This window comes from Impatiens glandulifera, chromosome 3 (assembly GCF_907164915.1).
Source record: "Impatiens glandulifera chromosome 3, dImpGla2.1, whole genome shotgun sequence".
Taxonomy (NCBI): Eukaryota; Viridiplantae; Streptophyta; class Magnoliopsida; order Ericales; family Balsaminaceae; genus Impatiens; species Impatiens glandulifera.
In genome coordinates, this window is record NC_061864.1 from 40,362,191 (window position 1) to 40,378,813 (window position 16,623).

At 31.7% G+C, this 16,623-nt stretch overlaps 2 protein-coding genes across 3 annotated transcripts; one reads left to right on the forward strand and one right to left on the reverse strand.

Moving 5' to 3' along the window:
- The first annotated feature begins 5,020 nt into the window (after positions 1-5,020).
- On the forward strand, positions 5,021-11,152 carry LOC124930713 (KH domain-containing protein HEN4-like). 2 transcript variants are annotated; one of them, XM_047471058.1, is made up of 8 exons: positions 5,021-5,152; positions 5,895-6,629; positions 6,863-7,300; positions 7,400-7,654; positions 8,796-9,098; positions 9,200-9,279; positions 9,415-9,526; positions 10,793-11,152. In XM_047471058.1, the coding sequence occupies exons 2-8, from the start codon at positions 5,928-5,930 to the stop codon at positions 10,943-10,945; spliced, it is 2,043 nt and encodes a 680-aa protein (XP_047327014.1). In that variant the 5' UTR covers positions 5,021-5,152; positions 5,895-5,927; the 3' UTR covers positions 10,946-11,152. The 2 variants fall into 2 exon arrangements, with proteins under 2 accessions (XP_047327014.1, XP_047327015.1); XM_047471059.1 differs by having other exon boundaries at positions 5,135-5,155; positions 5,898-6,629.
- Positions 11,153-12,863: 1,711 nt separating this feature from the next.
- LOC124932086 (amino acid permease 6-like) lies at positions 12,864-16,619 on the reverse strand. Its single transcript, XM_047472691.1, has 7 exons — positions 16,458-16,619; positions 16,120-16,353; positions 15,431-15,524; positions 15,116-15,330; positions 14,880-15,025; positions 13,449-13,676; positions 12,864-13,360 (listed from the first exon to the last, which is right to left on the reverse strand). The coding sequence occupies exons 1-7, from the start codon at positions 16,579-16,581 to the stop codon at positions 12,935-12,937; spliced, it is 1,467 nt and encodes a 488-aa protein (XP_047328647.1). The 5' UTR covers positions 16,582-16,619; the 3' UTR covers positions 12,864-12,934.
- Between the last annotated feature and the right edge of the window lie 4 nt (positions 16,620-16,623).

Genomic DNA, 16,623 nt, shown 5'->3' on the forward strand with positions numbered 1-16,623 from the left:
ATGTGTTCCAAAACCGCTTCACGGATGACTTGGCATAAAGATAGCAATCCCGAAGATGATGTGTTGAGGGATCCTATTAATTCAATGATATGAAAGACCTTTGATAACTTGTACTTATATTTCGCTGCAGACCCTCAAAATGTGCAACGTTCTTTGGGTAAGTGACGGTTTTCAACCCTTTGCTAACGGGAAAATATCGTACAACATTTGACTAGTAATTCTCATCCCTTACAATGTCTCTTCCACTATATGTATGGACACAAGCAACTTTTTTATGTCCATGTTAATTTTAGGACCAAGAGGTCTTAGAGATTGCATTGACATGTTTCTTGAGCCACTTATTAAAGAGATGATGGAGTTATGGCATACCGGTGTGATGACATACGATTTAAGAAGATCACAATATTTTAACTTGTGGGTAACTCTTATGTGGACTATCAATGATTTCCCGACATATGCAAATCTGTCTAGATGGAGTACAAAGGGAAAACTTGCATGACCGTCTAGTAATTAGAACACCGCATCATTGACGTTAATAAATTGACAAAAGGAGTGTTACATGAGTCATCGGTGCAACCTCCCACCTAATCATCATTGACACAACGAGAGAGATACGTTTGACGGGCATACTAAGCATAGAGCGCCTCTTGTACTACTATCAGGATCCAAAATTCAGATGCAGGCACGATATCTAAAAGAAATTTGCTTGATAAAGTACTATCCCACGAAAACGAAAATTTCTCATGAATCCTAGGGTGATAACTAGAACAAACTTAATATATTTTTTCAATTGCCTTATTGGAAATCGTTGTTGTTGAGACATAATAACTTGGATGTCATGCATATTGAAAAGAATATATGTGATAGCGTGTTGGGAACTTTAATGAATTTCAAAGAAAAGAACAATGATGGGATTAAAGCTCGGAATGATTTGGTCATATTGAACATAAATCATTCCTTACATCCCGTTGAGGTTGATGGTGTTCTTCAGTATCTAGTAGCCCCATATGCACTATCATCGGAACACAAGAAACGATTATGCCATTTTTGAAAGATGTTAAAATGTCAGATGGGTTTTGTTCAAATATTGGCTTGTGTGTAAACATATATGAGTAAAAAATCTCAAGATTGAAGATCCACGATTGTCACATTTTATTACAGTATCTCATTTCATTAGCTACACGTGGCCTACTTCCCAATGATGTGTACGATGATATAGTGAATTTATCAAGGTTTTTTCGGTTGCTTTACCAAAAAAGTTTACAACGCGAGGATTTGAAAAACTAAAGGACGACATTGTCTTGACACTTTATAAACTAGAGAAGATATTTCCACCTTCTTTTTTTGATATAATAGTGCACTTTCCAGTTCATTTAGCCTTTGAGGCTTGCCTTGGAAGGCATATCTAATATCGATGGATGTATCTAGTTGAACAATATATGAGTACACTAAAGAAATACCTTAGGAACAAGAACTTTTCATAAGGTTCAATTAACGATAGTTACCTTGTGAATGAGAGTATGAGCATGTATGCCCGATATTTGGAGGATCAAGAGTCACTAGATGCCTCTAGATGCCTCGATACACACTAGTACAACATTGTCCATACTCTTTGTTATGGAAGAGATATCTAATGGCACAACCTATACATACGAATCGGGGGATCGTGAGCATGCTCATTCATACATCTTAAAAAATTGTCGCGATACTGAAGAATATTATAAGTAAGTGCATCGATTCATTGCGTTGTTCATTACTAGCTAAGATTTTAGTACTTTTAGAAATAATTTAATTTAACACTTGTGCAACGATTTCATGTAATCATGTGAACCCAATATTTCCAATGATGAACGAGATAAACGATAAGTTAGTTATTTCAAAGAAAAGTATGTAAATCGTCTCAACAAATTCATTTTAGTAGTTAGACAATGTGTTTAACAACAATTTCTACTAAATAGGTGGAGCAATTAACCAATGACTTTGATAGAACAATGAATCTTAAAATTTTAGGAGATGGGCCTAGAATAAATGTTAAGAAATATAACCTGTGCAAAATAAATGGGTACAAGTTCAGCACTAAGAAATACGACGAGAGCTTGACCACCCAAAATAACAGTGTATTGGTTCTTGGAAATAATAGGGCCAAGACAATTAACTACTATAAAGAACTCAATGAAATCATAGAAGTAGGGCCGGCCCAGTGACAAGCCCGTCAAGCCAATGGGCTAGGGCAGACCCACCCTCTGGGCAGCCCAATTCTTATTTTAAAAAAAATTACTGTAATATTTTCTACCTTTTTTTTCTTTTCTTTATCTTTTTTTCTTTCTATAATCTTATTATTATATTTTCAAGCATGACCATCACAATCTAATTATTTTATACTATTCTTTCCTAATTTCTTAATTTAATATATTTTCTTTTAAATTTTATAAACTACTTAAATTAATATATATTCTTATAAATTATATAAACTTCTTATACTTACCTATAAATTCTACATAATATACTTTAACTTTATCAAATTTTTTCAAATTTTTGAATTAGTTCTCAAATTTTTTAAGGTCATTTTTTTAATCATCTTTTAATTTATATACTTAAATATTTTATTATAATTATATTGATTTTTTGAATTAGGTATTTAATAAATTAGTAATTAATATGTTATTGTTAATACTTAATGCTTATGATAGATTTTTGTTATTTAGAATCAATCCAAGGAAATTAGAAATTTAGTTTTAAAATATTTAATCTCCGTTACTTAGAAAACTAGTAACTAATATGATAGTTATTAGATTATAAATTTATAAATTAGGATTTAAAATTTGTTATATATAAATAATGTCCTAACATGTTTGTTGAATTACTATTTGTTAATTTTTATAAAAAATTTAATTATTTTAATATATGTATTTTTTGAGTTGTGACGAAGAATATAAATCAAAATAGAGTGAGGTTTCGTCTATTTAAAAAACAAACTTCTAGATCTTATAATAAAATAATCAAACGACGAACTGGTGCAATGACAAAATCATTGGTGTGCTCAATTTCTAAATTATTCAATGCAAAAAATCAAAATTCTATCTCTTCGAGTTCGAGTCTTAGAGATGAAGACATAAATGATAGAGAAAATGACACAATTAGAGATAAAGAAATAAGTGAGGAAGAAAATAATGTCATTAGAGATGAATGTGATAATGAAGAAGATGATACTTTTCAATATGAGGTTTTGAACCACCTACAAAGGAGAATATTAGAGATCAATGTATCAATGAAAAAAATGAGTATCAAGTTGTTAATGAAGAAAATGAGAAAGAAGAAAAATGTATTGATGGAGAAAATGATGAGGAAGAGGAAGGTGTTAACGAGGATTACGAGGATAAATATATTATTAAAGATGTGAACTACGATCCGGGAATGTGAGGAAGTATTAACGACAAAATTAAGATAATGTTAGTTGTTCAATGTCCAATTAAGATCATAAAAGAAAATGATGTGTTTCCAAACGAAAGTGTTCGAGGTAAACACTTTTCATATTCTCTTTATTTAAAACAAAATTTTTGTATTTATGAGTTACAAAATGTGGGTCTAGGGCATCCCAACATTGCGGGCCAGCACTGCATACAAGTAACATTTTTTAGTGGAAAACGAGTGGTTCTTAAAGTGTAGATGGTTTGATGTTCATCACAAAGATCGAGACATTAAGGTTGATAAGTATGGTTATGTTAGTATAAATATGAATAGAACTCTACAAACTTAAATGCATGAACCATTCATAATGACAAGCCAAACACATCAAGTTTTTTATTCTACGGATATGACATTAAGGCATGGATGGAAAATTGTGATACCAATAAATCCTCGTTACTCTAATTAAGATTTCATCGTGTTTATTAAGGTCTAGGTCTAATTATACATTTTTTTAACAAACATTACATTCTATATTTGCAGCGATCATAAAACCTAAAGGGAGAGTAGTAGGTAAGGGCTTTGGCCTCCAGTTAGAGGACCTCATGTAGAGGACCGAGGAGGAGTCTTAAGACCCATTAATAATACTCGACTATATCAGTGACATCGATTTGCACAGGATATTAAAGAGTGATGATGATATGTCCATTGATGGTGTACAAAACACTAACCTCGATGATGATGAGACACAGTCCCCGTCTAAGCATGATGATGCATGTACTGGTGTTTAATTATGTATTTTCTTATTCATTTAGGATCTTCTACGAGGAGGAGACGATGTAAGAATAAAAATACTGTAGTTGGTAAGTTGCAGGTGGAATAGAATATTCCTCTAGAGTTTACCCGATAGATGGTAAGCCCATGTGCGATACTAGAACTGCATGGTCGAGGCATATTGAGAGTATCATTCGTGACCCCATTGTATTATTGCATACGATCCTACGTTGGACAGACCTGAACTCCACACAGTTGGATCTCATATGGTAGGATATCACGATAAGTTATTCGTTGTTCAAAAAAATATGCATCTATCACGATAAAATGTTTTGTTATGTTTTTCTTATATTAGATATCAATTTTCTATCCTTGCAATATATATATATACTAATCCATAAATTCATTTCTAAAACTATAGTTTTATTTTTCATATTTAAAAATCATAACGTCACGAGTCATTTTGTAAGTGTTTACGAGAGATTTTGTTTCTCATTTTTTGTAAATATTTTTTACTATGATTGATATATTATATTTTATGTATACTTTTTCACATTTTCATAACCCTCGTTCAATTCAAATAGATATACAGTTTCTCAACTCAATTAAATATAGATTTTAAATTGATAGATTTACTTCAAAATTATGAAATTGAAAAAAATACCTAAAATCAACAAAGTAAAAGACATCTTCAAATGAAAAATAAAATGTGAAAAATGAGAATTAGTTATCAAATTAATTTAGAAAGAAATATATATTTTTATCAAATTATTAATTAATAATATAATTATGTAAAAACTATAATTAGACTTAAGACACCATAGAGGGTGAATAGTGTTGACAAACGTGTCCATAGATATAAAAACCCTAACAAGGTTCAGCGGTTTCATTTCTCCGTCTCTTCGAATCCTGACAGAGGGAGAGGGAGAAAGAGAAGACGCTGCAGTTGCTGAATCTGCTTCGATTTAAAGCTGTAAGTCAGCATCAAGTTTCTTTTAAGTATAAGTATCGTATCTATTTGTGCATTTATCTGCATATCTGCACTTCTTTTTCGTAATTCGCACAAGTATTTGCCTCGTGCAATCGACTTAGGAGGATCCCTAGCGTTTGATATCATGTTAGCGTAGCCATGCGAAAGTGATCAATGGGCAAACTTTGTATTCGTTTTCAGATTTAAGTCTTTTTCCAGATTCGTTGTGGGTTTGCATGACTAGTTTCTTGAACCCGAAAGTGTTCAATCCGCATAAAATCATTGTTATCTGTGGTGACTTCTCCAGTTCTGCTAGTTGATGCTTGCGTGCTTGAAGAGTTTACAATGATCACTAATTTTGTTTATTTGTTTGCTAACAAGTGTATGAAGGGTGGACAATAACTTGCTTTGTTGAATAAGAAGCTTGTAAGGGGAAGATGGAAATAAATCCCAATGTTATCAACATTGAATTGATCATTGTTGCCCTCTATCATCTAGAATTTCAATTGTTCAAATCTAGAAACATAGCATACTTTAAATGCATGCCATTAATCAATTTATTTATTTTCATTAAGAAGAGTATCCTCAGATTTATCATATTTCTTTTAACTCCTCTTGTTTTTTTTATGCACATCTGGAGGGTCATTTTAAATTTACATTTTCTTTACCTTTGGGTTATGTGTATAGATTTTTATTTCTCCTTATTTAGTTTTAACAATTATTGTTTTCTAACTTGATGTTCTAGGCGTCGTTTCAATCTTTTATTATCCTTGCAAACATGTCAGTCCAACTTACACCTTCCAAGCGTCCCCAAGATTGCGACGAAACGGAATCCAATGGTAAAGAAAAGGTGCAAAAGATAGCTGCTTCCGATTCGCAGAGTTTACCAGCAAAAACCACTCATGGCTCTATGGTCTACCGCCTATTATGTCCTGCTTCTAAAATAGATAGTGTTATTGGAGATGGAAGCTTAATTTCTCAAATACGACAAGAAACTGGTACAAAGGTAGAAGTGGAAGAAGCTGTTTCTGGATGTGATGAACGCGTAATTTCTATTATAGCTGCCGATAAGGATAGTGATACTAGTATTGAGTGTATCAAAGAAGGAGGTGATGCTGCAAATGCTGAAGGTAGTGGTGACAAAAATGAAGACAATAAGGAGGACATTGAAGAGATACAGTCCTCACATGGAGATAATAAAAAATTTGGAAATGGAAAAGCGCCGACACAAATAGCACTCATTCGCATCTTTGAAAGAATTGCTGAAGGAAACACGGAGACAAAAGGTAAAAATGAAGAGAATAATAGAGCTTCTTCAATAGCCTTGAGGATACTTGTGCTCTCCACTCAAGTGGGTTGCCTTTTGGGAAAAGGTGGCAGTGTGATTAAAAAAATGGCTTCCGCAAGTGGGGCACAGATCCGTATAGTTCCTAGGGACAAAGTACCTCTCTGTGTGACCTCTTCTGATGAACTTGTTCAGGTATGCATTGTTTTCATGTAATCCTTGATCTGAAGTGTGGTCATTACAGTAAACTTATTTCTTAGAAAATATATCACGAGGATACTCTGAAAAAGTACGTTAGTGATATTTACAAAGATCTTGATGAAAATTGACTTCAACTCTTATAATCTGTTATGGTAGTGTCTACATCTTGGGTTTATTGTTGACTAGTTGTCATTGATAGTAGATTTTTATTTTCATTTTCCTTGTAGGTTACTGGGGATTTTGAAGCAGTGAAGAAAGCTCTTCAATCTATATCCCAGCAGCTTCTCAACAATCCACCTCGAGATCAGGATTCTTTTCCTGCCAATCATAGTGGACCATCATCTCATTCTCTTGGAAGTCATATTGCTAGGACAGAATCATTCCCGTTGCAAAATCACCCTTTCCATCTTCAAGGTGCTCTACAACACCCAGTGAGGCCTCATGATGGTGCAGATTATCGTTCCGGAATCCCTGCTCATGCAAACCTTCCTCGAGAGATGGTCATAACTTTTAAGGTGTTGGGTCTTGCTGACAATGTAGGGAGTATAATTGGAAAAGGTGGAAGTATAGTTAAGATGCTTCAACATGAAACTGGCTGTGAGATCTCTATACAGGACACCTTAATTGATTCAGAAGATCGCATAGTTGTCATATCTGGCCCAGCAGTATGTAGTCAATATTATTGACATTTGCTATAATATTTATATTTTCTGATGAATTTGTTATTTGTTAGTAGAGAAGTATAATTAGTTGATTTAATGCAGCATCCAGAAGACATGGTATCCCCGGTCCAAGACGCCGTGCTTCGTGTTTTATTGAGGATGTTTAGGATTACACCTGAGACAAAGGACACAAAAATGACAGCAAGACTATTGGTTCACTCTAATCAGATAGGATGTCTTCTAGGCAAGGGTGGATGTATTATTGCAGAAATGAGGAAGTCATCTGGTGCTTATATTCGTATATTGGGGAAGGATCAACTCCCAAAATTTGCTCAAGAGAATGATGAAGTAGTTCAGGTTTGTTTGCACACATCTCTTTAAACATGTGATCTTGAGTCTATTTGGAAACTAGTATTTTGTTACAATATGTGTCACAATCAGATTGAAAATTGCCAAACTCATAGTTGTCAATAGCGCCCGTAGCGCTAGCTATAGCGAATAGCGTAGCGTAGCGCCCCCTTGTAGCTATAAGGGGCTATAGGCTACGCACTTTTAAATAGCCCCGCTTTTGTAGCTATAGCGCCTATAGCGCCAAAAGCTATTGCCCCTTGTAGCGACGCTTTTACAAAATTAATATTAATTATGACTTTTCATCTCCCCAAATTTTTTTGACTCTTCCTCTCTTTGCACTCTTCTTTTATTCTCTTATTATTTTTTCTTCTCTAGTTTTTCCAATTATTTTCTCTTCTTTCCTCTAATCTTATTTCTACATTTCTTCTCTAGCCTTTTCTTATCCCTCTTTCTCTTCTCTAGTCTTTTCTTATCCTTCATTCTCTTATTTTCTCTTCATCAACACATTTAAGAAGCTCGAAGGCAATCACATCTAAATCAAGGGGGAAAAGACCAATAGAAACATCTTACACATCTGATATTTTAGATGAATTTGATTACAATGAAAAAAGTGAAGAAGAGAATGATGCCAAACATTATGCAATTTCAAATGAAGAAGATGATCTCGATCTTGATGAAGAAAATGATGACAATGAATTTTAGATTATGTTTTGAACTTTTTCTAGTTTAAGAATTGATGGTTTTTTGTTTTAAACTTTTATTTTTGTGATGTTTTTTATTTTTGATATTTACATGTTTTTAACGCATTATTTTCAAATAGCCCTCGCTACGCTATTCGCTTTACGCTATAGCTATGAGCAGCTTTGACGCTATTTAGCGCTATACGCTATTGACAACTATGGCCAAACTTAAAATTGCAAGTGTTTTTAGATAATTTAGATTTTCCAGAACATCATTAACGTGAAAAATATTGTAACCACTAACCAGGCGGCGTCCATTATCATCACAAGTTAGATGATATTTATCCTGAGAACTTGTCCTTTTAATATTGGCAACTGGTTTTACAAAAGTGTAAAGTATTTCTGACTTTTAGTTGTCCTTGGTTCTTGGCACTGGTTTTGCTTATGTAGGTCTCTTATTTTGACAGATACAAGGAGGAATTGAAGTGGTTGAAGATGCTGTTTTGCGAATAACAACTAGGTTGCGGAATAATTTCTTCCGTGAAGGATTTTCTTCAAACAATCATGCTGGTTTTCACGATCAAGCTCCTCCATTTCCATCATATCTCGGAAGGCGAGAGGTGTCACCACCACCTGGAATATATTCTAATATGGGACCACATTCTAAAATTTTTGATTCGGCTGGAGCCCTATCTCATCACGGGAATTATCTGTCTCATGATGATAGGCCATTCTTACACAATGTTCCCAGACCGAGAGTTCCTTTTTCGGTAAGAATTCTTGTGGGGCCAAGCTAATAAAATTATATTGGCAGCAATTTCATTTAGACTGGTAGATAGTAACATGTTATATATAACATATTCTTGTGTAGGTATCAGTTGATAATGGTGGTCCTCTAGGATTTCCAAACCATCCAGGAGCTTTCCAGAGAAGAGTTGGTGGATTTGGGGGGTAGGTTTCTTTGTGGTCTAGTGTGACTTTATTTTTTTTTTCTTCACTTGACGGTTAAGGTGTCTCATAATCAAGTTAAAGATGTATTCCTAGCTTCTGATTCTTAAATTGCATTGTCTTCTGATGTTTGTGCAGAGGAAATCATCCGGCTATTATCACTAACACAACAATGGAAGTAATGGTTCCTAGTTCAGTTGTTCCTGCAATATATGGAGAGGATGGTGAATGTCTCAAACAAATTCGTGAGGTACATAATATAATATGGCGACTGATTTTAGTGCACTTTGTTGTCATTTGTTTGTTTTTATCCCTATAGTATCCTATGGAAAGATGAACTCAGATGTACTGAGGTAATTACAAATTGAACCCCTCCCATAATGTCAAAGATTAATTTTTTTTGTCTCATCAAAAAGCGAGAACACCAAACACTTGGATGATAAAGTGCACCATCTAAAGAATCATTTTAATATGTAATAACAAGAGAGAATTCTGTTTATTTACAAGGCATCTAAACAATGATTGTTCAGTTAGATTTAGCAGAGCAGTCAACTCTAAACATTGGTTACACAGTTCAAGCACTAGATGGGGCATCCTTTCCCAAACCTTTTTCCTTTTACTCTTCTTTCTTGTATTTGATTGAGGATTAGATAGTTGCCAATAAAGTTATCTCATTTTGAGCCTATTTGGAAACCTGTATTATGTCATGATCTCTTCATATTGTTTTCTGAATTGTGATCCAAATTATATTGTAATTTTTGTTCCTTTATTTGGTATAAAATTAAAAATTATTTTATAGATGATGATCCAAATTATAATCTAAGTTTTTTGTTTCACATGGTATTAGGGGTAAGCAAACCAATCAAACCCGACAAAAAAGAACCAAACAGGCCAAAAACCGGCTGAACTGAATTCTGCCCTTGTTTATATCCACATTTGAGCATGAATTTAGCAAATCTACTTAACCAAGCTTGTGGAGATTATTTTAATCCATATTAAGCTTTCTGCAGTTTGCATACCTTCCCTGATTTATATTCAAAACTTAGTGGATGATCCGTGTACATTTTTTCTTCCATGGCTCCATTTAAGAAGACATTGTTTACATCCAACTAGTGGAGGAGGCAATCATAATTGGATATAATGGCTCTCATTGTATTAAGTTTAGCAACATGTGCAAATGTCTCTTGGTAATCAATACCAAATGATTGAGCAAATCCTTTAGCCACAAGTCTGCTTTTAATATTTCAATTTCTCCATTTGCCTTGTATTAATAGTAAATAACCACTAGTTTCTTACCTTTAGGGAGATCAACTCTTGTTTTTTCCTAGTGCCTCTATTTCTTCAAAAGTACAGCCTTTTTCTGATCCCTCAGTTACATTCTTTAGAATGGAAGCATTGTTTTTGAGAGTTTTTGAATTGGGAGGAAAGATTTGGTTGAGTAATGGATTTTTGTAGATAATGTGTGGACTTTTATTTATTTATTGTCTGTCTAATTCATTGCGTGTCTTCATTTCAGATTTCCGATGCTAAAATTACCATCAGTGACATGAAACCTGGATCAAATGAAACAGTTATAATCATATCAGGGATCCCAGAGGAGACCCATGCTGCACAAAGCCTGATTCAAGCATTCGTTGTTAGTGAGACAACAGCGGTTGGATCCATGTAATAAAAACAAAAAGGTAAGAAGTTTAATTTTTATCTCTTATCTTCTCTATTTCGTTGGTAAAGCAATTTGCTTGAACTTAAATTGTGGGATAGAATTTGCATCATTTTGCCACTATAGAGAAGGAAACTTGAGATTAGTAACAAACCAATTATTCCCCTATTATTATTACTGATCAAACGCAGTGGATTATTTTACAGGATTGCTTTATTTTTTTTCCTTTTCTTTTAGGCTAGGCTTGTTGGATGTTTGTTTATACCAATTATACATTTTAAAAAACAAAAGATAACAAAGAATAGTAGATAGTCCAAACTCCAAATATTAGGTTTGATTGATTGCTTTCATGAATCTAGTGAACAAGTACAATTACATATTTGATTTTAATTCAAATATGTTTGTCTTGAAAAGAATATTTTTTCATTAGATTGATCAATCTTTCTTGTTATATTTGTCTGAGTTTTATCTACTCATCTTTCAGTAACCTAAAAAATTTCTTACCCGAACGAGGATAAGATTTTCATTCTCCTATTATAATAGATTTGAGCTAAGAACTAGATATAATAATACTAATTTTGATTTAGTTATTTACTCCATTAATAATTATCTAAAATTGTGTATGATCTTGATATTTTACATTCTGATTGTTATTATTATTTATATTTATAAATATTTTCCTAAGTAAAGTTAGTCTAGAAATTAGTTCCAAATTTGGAATGTTTATATTTGCAAAATGTCTAGAATTAGTTTTAAATTAAATTTCTTTCATGCAAGGCAATCATCTAAGCATTCTTTGCTCAAATTCCTATAACATTGATGCATGATGAACTTATATTTTTATTTAAAAAAAGCCAAGACCTTCTATGAAACTCTTTTCTTTTACATCAAGTTCTATACTTTATAATTTTTATGATTTTTTGAAAAAACAAATCTATTTGATAATAAAAAGTTAATTATTTGAGATATTTTAAAGAGGAATTATTAAAAAGTTTTTAATATTTAAAATAAATTTAATAAAACTAAAGCAAAATTATTTTATATATTATTGAAAGGATAGTTAAATTTAAAAAACAAAAACTCAAAAAATAAATTCCAAATATAATATAACTGAAATGAACTCTAGCTGTTATATTCGTTTTAAAAATGTATTTTTCTTTTTTACAAGTTCGGAGGTGATTGACCTAAGAGCTTGGATCTTTGGTTATTTGTTTTTTTTTCTAAACAAAAAAGCTTTATTTGCAAAAAAAAAATAAATAAAAATAAATAAAGTTTTTTGGATTTTAATTATTATAGTAGATTTTTTAATTTAAAATTAAACTTTAATAAAAATGAAATAGTATGTATTTTAATATTTGAGTTGATTAGAACGATATTAATTTGATAAGATACAATTTTTTTTAAAAAAAAAAATACACAGAAGAGCGTTAAGAATTTTTATATTTTTCATAATATATTATTACTTAAGAAATATTAAATAAACGAAGCAAATTCGCTTTTTTGTAAGAGAGATTAGTAATTTTTGTAAGGTGGGAGGGTGAAAAAGAGTCCAGATTTTGGGGTTCTATTTGTTCAAACAGATGTAAAATAATATGATTGCTGTATTAAATATCTAACAAGTAAAAAGGAATTGATTTAACACATTTATTCAACCTTGTTTAGAATTATTTATGGTAGAGTTCTGATGAATAGACAAAAAAAAAAAAAAAAAAAAGAATTAACAAAAAAAATTGCTTTGGATGAAATGAATTTTGAATTTACTTGAATAAACAATAATAACTTATATGTTTAAATATATAATATTAATAAAATCAACTAGAGAAGTTGTAGGCTCAAAGTAAATATAACTTATAATAACATATATAAAATGTTTTTATTTTTTTATTTTATCAACTCTTAACAACTATTTATAATTCTAATATTTGAGGAAACCATTATAATAGTAACTGTTAATGTAATTAGCAGTACAAACAATCAAAATTAAATCTAGAAAAATCTCTAATTCTTGATTTTAAAAGGTTTGTATCCCTTAACTTCAGTTGCAAGGCCCTGTATGGATCCAACTGCAGCAACAATAGACACAACCAGGCAAGCCCAGCTCAATATCTTCAACCACACCCATCTCACCGAAAACTTAGGAATCTTGGTTTGTGCAATGTGCATCTCTATCGGAAAGTAAACCGTCAAAGGATAAAATGACAACGCTCCAATTAGAGCCAAGAAGACATTAAAGAAGGGGAAAATCATCGCCAATATTGCAGTCACGACAACGTACACGGTCCTCCAAACCAGCCTCAAAGGATTGATGCCTAAGGAACAACCAAATGGGATCTTAGCGGTATATTCACCCGTTACAAACATATTTTCTTTCCATTGTTTGTGGCAATAATTCTCCACGAATTGAAATATCGGCTGGCAAAATACCTGGCCAAAAATTGACGAGAATGCTTTAGTTATTGTAGAAAAAACTATTTAACAAATAAATAATTACAATTAGTTGAATTAGTATTACCTGATAGGCTCCGATTAAGTGGATGACGACACAAACATTGGCAAAATCGACAAGCCAATAGGGCTCATAAAAACCAAACTCGGTTAAAAGGTTTCCCGGGGCCTTATTTCCAAATGCAGCATAGCCCATGCAACCACAGAGGATGTAGAATGTTGTCGTAGTTGTCACTCCGACCAGCGATGCCCTCTTCATCACCTTATTTTCAGGCGGCGGTGACCTTAGTGTGTCCTATATCCTCGTAGTATTAAATGATAAAAATTGTGATTTAGTGATATTCAAAATTTTATTTATGGTTTCATATAGAAAAATACATTTAATTATTTATTTATTAGGAAAGGAATTGAAATCTGTTCCATTTAGTTTTGATGTTTTTTTGGTGCTATTGTAATTAAGAACAAGAGAGTATGATCAACCGAATCACATATGAAATAGACATTGAACATATTTCTTTCTCAAAAATAAATAAAATAAAATTCAAATAATTTGATTGAAAATCATTTATCAATTGAGGAAAGAAGATTAATAACCTGACTTTTTAAGAATTTTAATTGATGTTGGGTTATTATAAAATTAATTGATTTTATTGGAAGATAATTTTGTAGTATAAAAGTTGTCAATTTGAACTACTTGTTTAAAATATATTTAATACAAATATATCAAAATATTATAATTTTTTTTATAAAGATAATTTCGTTTTTAATTACTGATTAAAAATTTATAATTAATGAGAGAAAGTAATAATACACATTAAAATTTTTATTTATTAAAAGTTAAATCTCACTTAATGAGATAATAAAATATTGATTTAACTAAAAAAAATTAAATAGTTAAAGAAATCTAGATTAGTTGTAAATAATTCATTATTATTCAAATGACTATACAGTCAAGAAAAACTTAACTATTTCTTTTTATTTTATTTCTAAATTCAAAAATATTAAATGCTAATTAAATTAATGATTATCATTATTTTTTTTTGTTAGTGTTTCTAGTGTAAAAACTTGAAACCATTGAGAAACCATCTCTAATATTATTATTTTTTATAATTGCAAAGTAAATTTGTTTAATTTAATTCTTAAATTCATCTCATTTTTTTAGAAAAAAATAAAGGATAAAAATACTAATTAATTGAAAGGAGAGAAATCGATCCATCTAATCCAAATCCTTCTAACTCATCACATGTGAGGGCTCATCACAACCTTTGTCTATTTTTTCTTGAATTCCTAAGAGAATAATTTTATTAAAAAAACATTGAATTCAAGATCAATGGTCCATACCTCCATGTCTAAAGCTTTATAAAAATTTTAGTCACCCAGAGACTAAAAAATGATTTTCAAGATATGGAAACATAACTCATTGGATATTGAATTATGTACTTTTTTTTTTCCAAGGAATTTATATTAAATAGAGCCGTAAAAAATCAACATGACAAACCTGTATTTCAATGAGTACGTTAGAGTAAGCATAAGCGAATGCGATATCACCAATGGCTTGAAACATCTTCCAAACCTTCTCCGAACCCGACACATCCACACCTATTTCCACGCCTGTTAGCGTAGTCCTTGCTCGCCCACTACCCCCTTGATTTATCAAACACTTAACATAATTAATCGCCAAAAAATGAAATATTTTTTGATACAAATTGATTGAACAATTAGTGAATAAATAACCTGCAACTTTGGCAATGGAAAGTGCAAGGCCAATGGAGGAATAAGCCAAGGACATGATGGCAGCCAAAATAGAGAGCCAGGAGAGCTTATGAAAGTTTGGAATTTGGCTTAGAATGATTTGGATGATAGCAAATATTATCATGAATGGATAATTTGATGTGTGGCAATCTGCTTTATGACCAAATTTATGGAAACAGTTCGATCTTTTCACCGCTCTGTATGTTAATATATCGATAAAATTGAGTTTTCATGTTAGAGTAAATTAAAATTGAAAAATATTAAAATAATTTATGATTTATATATATAGTTTCTTACACCATGCTAATAGATGCAGTAATTGTGTAGCCAATTGTAACACCTATAAGGTTACCATATTGGGCAATTCCACACAGATTGACCTTTATGCCCCCTGAGCAAAACAGACATTCAAGTTTAGGTCAAATCATTTGAAGGTGAAATATTTGAATCAAATAACTATAAAATCCTTAAATATTTCTATAAGAAGAAGGGTATTTTGACAATCCTCCATATATATATATATACTCAATTAAAAAATTTAAAGCTTAGGGTCACACTATATATTTGCTTTTTCAAAACATTTAATTATTTTTTTTATTACCCTCAAAATAGAAATTCTGGGGATATGTATAGAAAAAAGATTAAATAATTGTTGTTAAAAATAAAAAGTAAACACCGTACCAAATTATTAATGCTAGGATTGAGATCTGGAATGATGTTGCGCAATTTGATTAATAAAAAAAGTAATAAAATTTCTCTCTCCTTACCTTTTATTATTTTTCCAACCAGTAATATTCACCTTTTATATTATATTCACACATCATTCACTCCCTTAAATATACCCTAAACCTATTCGACTCTTCTAAGAAATTATATATGCAAAATTGAATATCATTTTAAAATATAATTTAATATTTGATAAATGATTTGACAGTCTTATCCAGAAACAAAATAAAAAAGAAATGAAAGGATAATATAGAATATACCTAAATGGGCTCTAACAACATCCATGTAAGTGTAATTTCTGTGGCCGGTGATAGGATCCGGCGACCGGTAACAGTCAACAAGAAGGGTGGAGGTGAAGTATGTAATGGAAGAGAAAGTCATAAGAATGGCCGCTCCGGCGACCCATCCAAGCTGGGCCATGGACCATGCTAACGACAGTACTCCAGACCCAATTACAGCAGTTATTATGTGTGCACTTGCAGTCACCAATGTTCCTGCAAGTTATAAACAGTTTGACCCGGGTCTACTTTTTGGATGACAATAATCTTACTTGAAATATAAGAATATTTGACACTTGAACTACATAAATAGAGTTTACCTGTACGTCTATCACGGCCATCATCGTCTAACTTGGTGTTTTCAGAGCCCTTCTCTTTCTCTAGTCCTAATTCTGAAGCTTCGTGATCTATGTTCATACTTTGTTTCTTCATCTCTTCAGCCATGGCCTCTTAATTATTTCTCTTTTTATCTCTATCTAAGGAGTA